At 46.2% G+C, this 9,096-nt stretch overlaps 1 protein-coding gene across 1 annotated transcript; it reads right to left on the reverse strand.

Annotated features, from left to right (window-relative positions):
• Nucleotides 1-1,396: 1,396 nt before the first annotated feature.
• Nucleotides 1,397-6,724, reverse strand: LOC131676057 (uncharacterized). Its single transcript, XM_058955186.1, has one exon. The coding sequence runs from the start codon at nucleotides 6,722-6,724 to the stop codon at nucleotides 1,397-1,399; it is 5,328 nt and encodes a 1,775-aa protein (XP_058811169.1).
• Nucleotides 6,725-9,096: the final 2,372 nt, after the last annotated feature.

Below are 9,096 nucleotides of genomic sequence, written 5' to 3' on the forward strand. Positions count from 1 at the left end.
TAAAAAGCGTCTTCAGAACGCTACAAATCTCTTTAGAATGAAGACATGTATTTACATCTGGCATCGCTGCTTACAATTTTATCGAAGACTGCAAATCAATTCAACTTTGTTAGGAGAAGTCAATAAACTTGTTCCCTATATTAAAAGGTTAGATCAAAAGTAAAACTGTATGGTCTTAATAGTACCCAGTAGCTACTACCTTGGTAAAAATTTTAAACGGAGAATGTGATGCGCATCACTTTTATCCCGTATTTGTCGAAAAATTTCATGTCGTCGGCGAAAGAAAGGCGGGATCCTTGTAGTTTGGTATTGACGTCATTAAAGTAGTGGAGTGATATTACTGGACCGAGATGGCTTCCTTGTGGGATGCCGGATGTAGCGAAGAATGGTGCAGATAGACAGTCCCTAATGCTGATTTGGAGTTGCCTTACATCGAGGTAGGAACGAAACCAGCGCAGAAGTTGTCCATGAATACCGAGTTTGTCCAGCTTCACTATTGCGATATCATGAGTGATTTTATCGAAGGCCTTAGATAGATCCATGTAAATAGCATAGGTTTGCAATCCATCAGCGAATCGATCGAGTACATAAGTTGTGAACGAGAGCAGGTTGGTCGTTGTCGATCGTTTGGGCCTTACACCGTGTTGGTCGTCTGCGATGTAGTGTTTGCAGTGAAAGAAAATAGGCTTGAGCTTGTGCGACCACCCCTGGGCTGCTACTCCGTTATCGATCTGGACTAGCTGAAGTTGCAGAGGGAATCAATAGATAATTATGCTTGGGAGTAGCGAAACATCTTTCAATGTGCAACTCCTGGTAATCCTAAAGTGTTTATTGATCAATACCGGCGCCAGCCAGGCCCGAACGTAGATCGCGGAAGGAAAGGGAAGGAATTGTTAGTCCGATACTTGCTTTTGCTAGAGGCCGTATATACTACTGCGCACTCCACAAGTATCACGGGAGGAGGATATTTGTTAGTAAGTGTACGACGGGATTTATTTTAATTCGTTCAGATATTTGACGGCGGAAATTATTCGACAATGACTGATCGCGTACTTGAAAACCGACGTATGAATAGCTACTGCGGGTGCGGTTGCTTGGACCTTTCGGCAAATTAACGGAGAACGAGATGTGGTTTGTTCGATAGGTTTAATATAACTAACTTTTGTGTCGCTGCTTCCTGCTCATTACATGTTGTGTTCAATAGATGTATGTGTGTATAAAATTGGGTTTATATAAAATAGATGGGAACTAAATCGAGGGGTGTGCATACAGTATGATGTGTAATTAGGGTAATGGTATTTATTTAATTTTATAAATGTTTCTCGCATTGTGGTTGTCGCCAACATACCGGCCCCGTTGGAACCGCCCGTTTCAATGTCCAGCGGGTGAAACCGATCTACGATGCCGAACCTTCTGCAGTCAGACCACTTGTAGACGAAGTGGATTGCTTCTCTACGGTGTCTTCGTCCGGATCAACTGGAAGCACGGAAATCTCCGTTACCGCACGCTTATAACATCCCGTTGCCGTTTTGACGAGCACAACGCGAACATGTCCATCGTGCCCTACGGTTGTGTCGACGATTCGTCCCAACGGCCATTGAAGTGGAGGGGTATTGTCTTGCTTCAACAGCACCAGTTGACCAACGCACACGTCCTTTGTAGCTTGCTTCCATTTAGAACGCTGTTGCAATTGACTCAAATAGTCTCTGGACCAGCGTCGCCATAGATCCTGTACCGACCGTTTCATGTCCTGTAAGCGTGATAAGCGATTAGAACTCAGCTCACAGAGGTTTGGTTCTGGGATGGAGAAAAGTGGCTCTCCGATCAAAAAATGACCGGGGGTTAGGGCGGAAATGTCATCTGGAGAATCGGATAAAGGGGCTAAAGGACGAGAATTCAGGATGGATTCGATTTGGGTCACAACGGTTAGCAGCTGGTCCATGTTGAACGCCTTGCATCCCATGATGCGACGAAAGTGATACTTGAACGATTTGATGCCAGCCTCCCATAGCCCACCAAAATGCGGCGATCGGGCTGGGATGAAGCGAAACGTGATTCCGCTGTTGACGCAGTAGTTGTCCCACTCCTTGTTACGAAACTGTTCGCGGAAAGCTTGGCGCGCAGCTTTAAGCTCACGATCTGCCCCGACGAAAGCAGTCGCATTATCGCAGTGTAATTCTAGCACTCGACCGCGGCGTGCCACGAAACGTTTCACGGCATTGATACACGCGACCGACGTCAGATCGGCGACCACTTCGAGATGGACGGCCTTCACCACTAAACACACGAATAACGCGACGTAGATTTTTACGGACGCTCCTCTCCCAACCAACGGACGAACGAGAAACGGCCCGCAGTAATCCAACCCCGAATATGCAAATGCTCGAGCAGGAGTTACGCGTACTGATGGAAGCGGTGCCATTTGCTGGTGTGTTAATCGTGGATTGCACCGGTAACAGGTTATGCATTCACGTACAACTCTGCGAGCGAGACGACGACCCCGGAGTGGCCAGAACCGTTGATGCATGGTTGCAAGTAGAAGAGTTGGTCCAGAGTGAAGAGTTTGGACGTGGAGTGAGCGAGCTATCAACCAGCTGAGTTGGTGATCCGCTGGTAATATCATCGGACAACGGGTGTCGAACGGAGCGTTCTTGTATTTGAGTCGACCATCGAGCCTGAACAGCCCAAATGTATCCACAAAGCAGGTTATGGTTTTGAGTGGTGATTTCGAACCAAGTTCTTTTGGATTAACTGGGCTACCTCGACGATCTTGATAGAGCCGTACTTCGGATGGAAAAGCGGTAGCTTGCGCTAGGCGAACGAGAACCTTCATAGCGGAATGGCCATCGCTTGGTGTAAATGGTCCAGTGCTTCTCTTCTCCTTCGGCAACTTGCAGTTATTGTAGAAGCGATAACAATAGGAAACTGTCCTGATCAGCTTCGCGAGATCGGAGAACTTGTCGATCAAGGATGAATCAGCTTGGCTGATAAGGAGTGCAACTGCAACGCGGGATTCTTCCTGAAGCATCTGTCCAGAAGGCTGTGAAATCACACGCTGTGGCCATAGCTCGACGGGTGTCGTGGCGTAGCTCGGGCCATGCCACCATAACTTGTCTTCCAAAAGTTCGCTTGCCAGAGTGCCGCGGGAAATGCGATCAGCGGGGTTCAATTCGGTAGGAACATGCCTCCACTCTGATCCCTTAGTTAGGCGTTGTATTTCCGCCACACGATTTGACACGAAAACCTTCCAGTTGTTGGACTGCGATTTGATCCAGTGCAGCACGATTGTGGAGTCGGTCCAATAGGTGACTGTGTTAGAAAACTCGGTTGTTCTACGAAGATTGTCGATTAGTTGACTTCCCAAGAGCGCTGCACAAAGTTCCAGTCTTGGAATTGTTTGTCCTCGTAGAGGAGCGACACGAGCCTTTGAAGTGAGCAATCGAGAGTGCAGCTTTCCAGTTTCATCTGGTGAGACTACGTAGACACAGCATCCGTACCCACGCTGGGATGCGTCGCAGAAACAGTGCAGATTATACTCACGTCTGGCGTTGAATAAAACTCTTCGGGGAATTTCTATTGAACGAAGTTGAAAGATGTCTGAACGGTAATTCCTCCACCAAACACTGTGCTCTTCCGACAGCTCTTCATCCCATGGTATGTTATCAGCCCAGAGTCTTTGTACAAACATTTTTGCGTTTACTACAACAGGTCCCAGAAGCCCTAGCGGATCGAAAAGGCGAGCCATTTCTGAGACTACGATACGCTTCGTAACTACATCCAGCGCTGTCAGTTGTGGTATTTTGAATTTGAACATGTCCGTTTGAGGGAACCACAACAAACCAAGTGTTTTCACTGCGGTTGACCGATCAATTTCTAATTGTGGGGCAGATTCCCACAGCTCCTGCGGAATACTCGATAGTATGGCAGGATCATTAGAAGCCCACTTTCTGAGCACGAATCCGGCTGATTTCAGCATCTCCATAAGTTGTTTGCATGACTCGCTGAGTAACTGATGGTTGTCATGCCCTGAGAGTACATCGTCAACATAAGTCCCCTTGCGAATAATTGGAACTGCTAATGGGAACCGTCCTCCCTCATCTGTGGCCAATTGGTTCAAGATTCGTGTTGCATGAAACGGCGAACTGGCGAGACCGTAAGTGACGGTGTTCAACTGGTAGATACGAATTGGTTCTGATGGCTCATGCCTCCAAAGGATTTGCTGGTAGCGGCGGTCCTCCGGATGGACCCATATTTGTCTAAACATCTTCTCTACATCGGCAGTTATTACGAAGCGTGGCAATCGAAAATTGACAACCGTTGAGTACAAAGCTGGTTGCACTGTGGGACCAGGAAACAAGACGTCGTTAAGGGAAAGCTGAGTTGAACCACGACTGGATCCGTCAAACACTACTCGAATTTTCGTAGTTGTGCTTTCAGGGCGGTGGATGGCATGGTGGGGTAAGAAAAACTGTGGGCTACACGACGCGCGCGATATCACCTCCATGTGACCTAACCTGTCGTACTCCTCAATGAAATTGCTGTATTCCAGACGGAGATCTTCATCGTTGGCGAACTTCTTTTCCATCGACAGGAACCGTCGTAGTGCCGGAGTATACGAATCTCCAATCATCGTTAGCATCTCTTGCCGTAACGGAAGGCGAACTATATACCGTCCATCTGAACCACGAGAAATTGTTTCATTGAAATGGTCCTCGCAAGCTTGCTCGTCGCTGGTGTACGCTTTACCGTCATCGAAATTATCAACCTCCCAGAATCGTTTAAGTTGACTATCGAGTAGGTCTTCTGTGCAGACGTGGCTGCTTTGTACGGAAGTTTGTTCTGTGATTGGCTCCGCAACCCTTCCGCAGATAATGTATCCCAGAACGGTCTTTTGGAGTAGTGGGTAGCCCACTGCTAGCGAAAATTGTTTATTCTCCAACAAATCGAAGAACAATTCTGCGCCAATGATGATATCAATCCCCTGACTAATGTTGAACTGGGGATCAGCCAACGGTAGGTGGCGTGGGATCCGCCATCGTGAAACGTCAATGTGATGACTGGGTAGCGAGACGGTCAGCCTTGGCAGTACTAAACAATCAAGATTGTATTCGAAATCACCGAAACGAGAAGCGAGTGATAATGTCACACCGTGATGAACAGTGACAGTGGATTGACCGATGCCACTGACCGGCGAGTTTAACTTGGAACGTTTTAACCGAAGTCGCTGACATAGCGCCTCGGTGATGAAGCTAGGCTGAGAGCCGCTGTCCAGGAGTGCTCTAGCAAATTGGTAACTATTATCTGCATCTTTCACTTTAATGATGGCCGTAGACAACATCACCATAGTATTACGAACCTTCGAATTCAGTTCTGCACTTTGACAGGAGGTATATGGAAGGTGACTGTTTGCGATATCGAACGATTTATCAACCGACGACGAGGAGGGAGCGATACCGACCGAATACGAATGCGAGTTCAACGTTTTTGATGACGACGGGAACGCGAGTGGTGAGGCTACCGAACACCCTACCGGATGGGCATTTACGACCGGACCGACTTGCGAACAGGATGCTTCAGCGGGCTGACACGTCAAAGCGGATGTTAATTGCTTGGAGCCTGCTGCAGATGTTACTGTCACCGTGGGCGACGAAGCCGGCATCAGATGCAGCAGCGAATGATGTTTCCTTGCGCAGGTTTTGCAGGAACCGCTGGAGCAATCCCTCGCAAGATGATTGCCTTTCAGGCAGTTTATACAGAGCCCATGCCTCTTGACAAATTCGAAACGTTGCTTCGGAACGAGATTGCGAAACTGGTCGCACTGGAATAGCAAATGAGCTTGTTTGCAACTAGGGCACTTAGGGATGTTATCAGAAGCAACGTGGGCAGTGGTGAGGCGAGACTTTAATGGTTTTGTATCTGATTGGGTATTGCTAGTGTGGGAGAGCATTATGGTTTGTAAGATTCGTGATCTCTTGTGCACAAACTCGAGAAGTTGTTTGTAAGTGGGCCTTTCCTCGTCAGAGACTTGTGTTTCCCATTCTCGTAGCGCAGCGGAATCTAAACAATTACTCAACCGCTCGACTAGAAACGAATTCCAGTGGTCCTCTTTGTTCTCGAGTTTGTCAAGTAACTGTACATGCCGGTCGAACTCATCGGCCAGTTCCGAAAGTCCCGAAGACGACTCCCTTTTTAGGGAAGAAATTGACAGTAATCCAGACATGTGTCTTTTAATCAGAAAGTTTTTATTTTCGTATCGTTCCCGCAACATTTTCCAAGCAACCGAATAGTTGTTGGCAGACAGATCGAGCGACGAAATGATTCCAGCCGCTTCACCAGAAATCGTTGCTCGCAAATAATGCAACTTTTGAACCGCTCCGAGTTGTTGATTGTTGTGAATTAATGACACAAACAGGTCACGAAAAGATACCCAATCATCGATTCTGCCAGAGAACTGTTTTAACGAAATTTCTGGCAGCCGTATGTTCGCAACTGGCTGCACATGAACCGATGGCAATGGCAATGGAGGTGCCGTAGGTGGACGAGATGGAAGCTTACCCTCCAAGGATGCCTTTAATTCGAAATATAATGTTTGGAACTCACGGCGTTCATCCGAAAATTGCTCTTCTGAGTCTTCCAAAACCTCGATTTCATCTTGAATACTTTCAAACTCTCGCCACAACTCATCGAGACGTTGGATTCGGACCGACAATTGGTCACTTTGCATAGGGTCAAACTGATCATTAAATGACTTAATCAGTTCGGCGGAACCCAATATGTTAGTACGCCGGCGGTGTAAACGTTTTAAATTCGTCATTTTAGTGAGAGATGCTTTTGGCTTCTTTGGCGGCGTCATTTTAGTCTCAAAAACCATCACCGGAAAAATAAAAGTGTTACCTTATTTGTTGGCTTGATCGGTGCACTCAACCTCACCACGTTGCGAGAGAACCTAACCTGCAGCTACCACTGCTGGATGACGACGATCAGATAGCGACGAATTTAACTTCCTCCGATCAGACGACGAAATCTGCTGCTGGACAAACGTGATCGATTGATTCCGGGCACTTGTGCTGCTCCTCCGAGGGTTTCCTTGTGGCTGACGAAGAATGCTGGTCTTCCTGCACGCGGCTCACGTGGTGATTGCAACGTGCTCGATTTTGAGGTTAGCTGCAGTACAAGTGTGATGATCAAACCGCAACTCACGAATCCCGGGTTTCGGCACCAAAATTTATGTACGACGGGATTTATTTTAATTCGTTCAGATATTTGACGGCGGAAATTATTCGACAATGACTGATCGCGTACTTGAAAACCGACGTATGAATAGCTACTGCGGGTGCGGTTGCTTGGACCTTTCGGCAAATTAACGGAGAACGAGATGTGGTTTGTTCGATAGGTTTAATATAACTAACTTTTGTGACGCTGCTTCCTGCTCATTACATGTTGTGTTCAATAGATGTATGTGTGTATAAAATTGGGTTTATATAAAATAGATGGGAACTAAATCGAGGGGTGTGCATACAGTATGATGTGTAATTAGGGTAATGGTATTTATTTAATTTTATAAATGTATCTCGCATTGTGGTTGTCGCCAACAGTAAGTATAGAAGTTGGATTCTACTTCTTCTTTACCGACGCCATAGAGGTGACTCCACTATCTGGACGAGATATCGATTCATCAACTCATGGACCGGGGACCAACGGCTTTACTTCCCTTCCGAAGGAAGACGTGACCACAGATTTTTTCACCTCAGAAAAATCTCAACGACCTCGGCTGGAATTGAACCCAGGCCAACTGGAATGAGTGGCGGTCACGCTTACCACTCAACCACCGGCGCCGTCTCCGTGTTGGTCGTCTGCGATGTAGTGTTTGCAGTGAAAGAAAATAGGGTTCAAAAAAACCTGCTCGAATAGTTTTGATAAGACACTTAACCCGAGCAAATACTCATCGGTTCAAACACCACATAGCCCCTTGAAAAGACCTTAAACATGGTCCGTGCAAAGATTCCCAACCATCAAGACACCATAAAATGGTCTCAATAACCCATAAATACACCAACATATGGTATTTTATATGGGATCTAACGGACCATTGTAATGGTGTTTTCATGGGTTGAACCCATTTCAAACACCCATGTTAACCCCCATGAGCATGGGGGTATTATGGGCTTTCCGTTTGCTCGGGAAACACGAGATTCCCCGATAATTATTAATGTTTGATTTATTTCCGTTTTGGTAACCTGGAAACATGTGCATGAAGGGAATATTCCTGTAGTGAGTGATAGCACGAAGACTCGCCGAAGTGGTTTAGGAAGTTCGTTGATGCACTTTTTGACAAAAATCGAGAAATCGTCATCTGGACCATGGGAACTAAATAGTTTCAGCTTGGAGTTTGCTGCAAGAATTTCAGCATTAACATCACAAATTCGGTTAGTGGTTGGTCCCAGGGAAGGTGTTAGATTGGCGGAAGTAGTGGCTTGTTGTGGTGAAAGGCTCTCGTCGAAAAAAAAAAACGCTTGAAAATTTGTCAGAGAACAGTTGGCAAATTTCCTTAGTGTGGGAGCCTAAAAATCCATTAAATGACATACAAGTTGGTAAGCCGGCTTCTTTTCGCTGCTCACTCACATATTTCCAAAACGACTAGGGCTTAGATTTCAGATGACGCTCGACGTTTCGCTGCTGTCTAAAAAAGGCGCGTCTGCTTTGTTGTTTGTATTCGTAGTTGAGTTGAATGTAGTGGTTTCCTAATGCAAGAGTCTTTTGTTTCGAGAATTTTTTTTTTAAATGCGTGTCGACTTTCTAACCGTCCTAGGTCGTTTTCGTCTCACTGTGCGCCAAGTTGTAATGTGGGAAATACGTTCTGCTACCTGCGGGCAGATGGCGAAGGGAGGGCGTGAATTTTTGTGGGTAATTTCACACAAATTCGGTGATGTAAACAGTAAGGATTTTTCACGACACAAAAACAAACAGGAAACACTTGTAAACTTCATATTATCAAGGGCGACAATAAAATTCACAACCGACTGATGCGATAAATGACGATTAAAAAACTCAAATATTAAAAAAAAATTAAACCCGCATTTTGTGTACAAACTCAAA

This window comes from Topomyia yanbarensis, chromosome 1 (genome assembly GCF_030247195.1).
Source record: "Topomyia yanbarensis strain Yona2022 chromosome 1, ASM3024719v1, whole genome shotgun sequence".
Taxonomy (NCBI): Eukaryota; Metazoa; Arthropoda; class Insecta; order Diptera; family Culicidae; genus Topomyia; species Topomyia yanbarensis.

What these genes read in the sequence shown, in the direction of transcription:
- LOC131676057 (XM_058955186.1), bottom strand. Translation starts at nt 6,724, where the DNA reads ATGCAAAGTGACCAATTGTCGGTCCGAATCCAACGTCTCGATGAGTTG.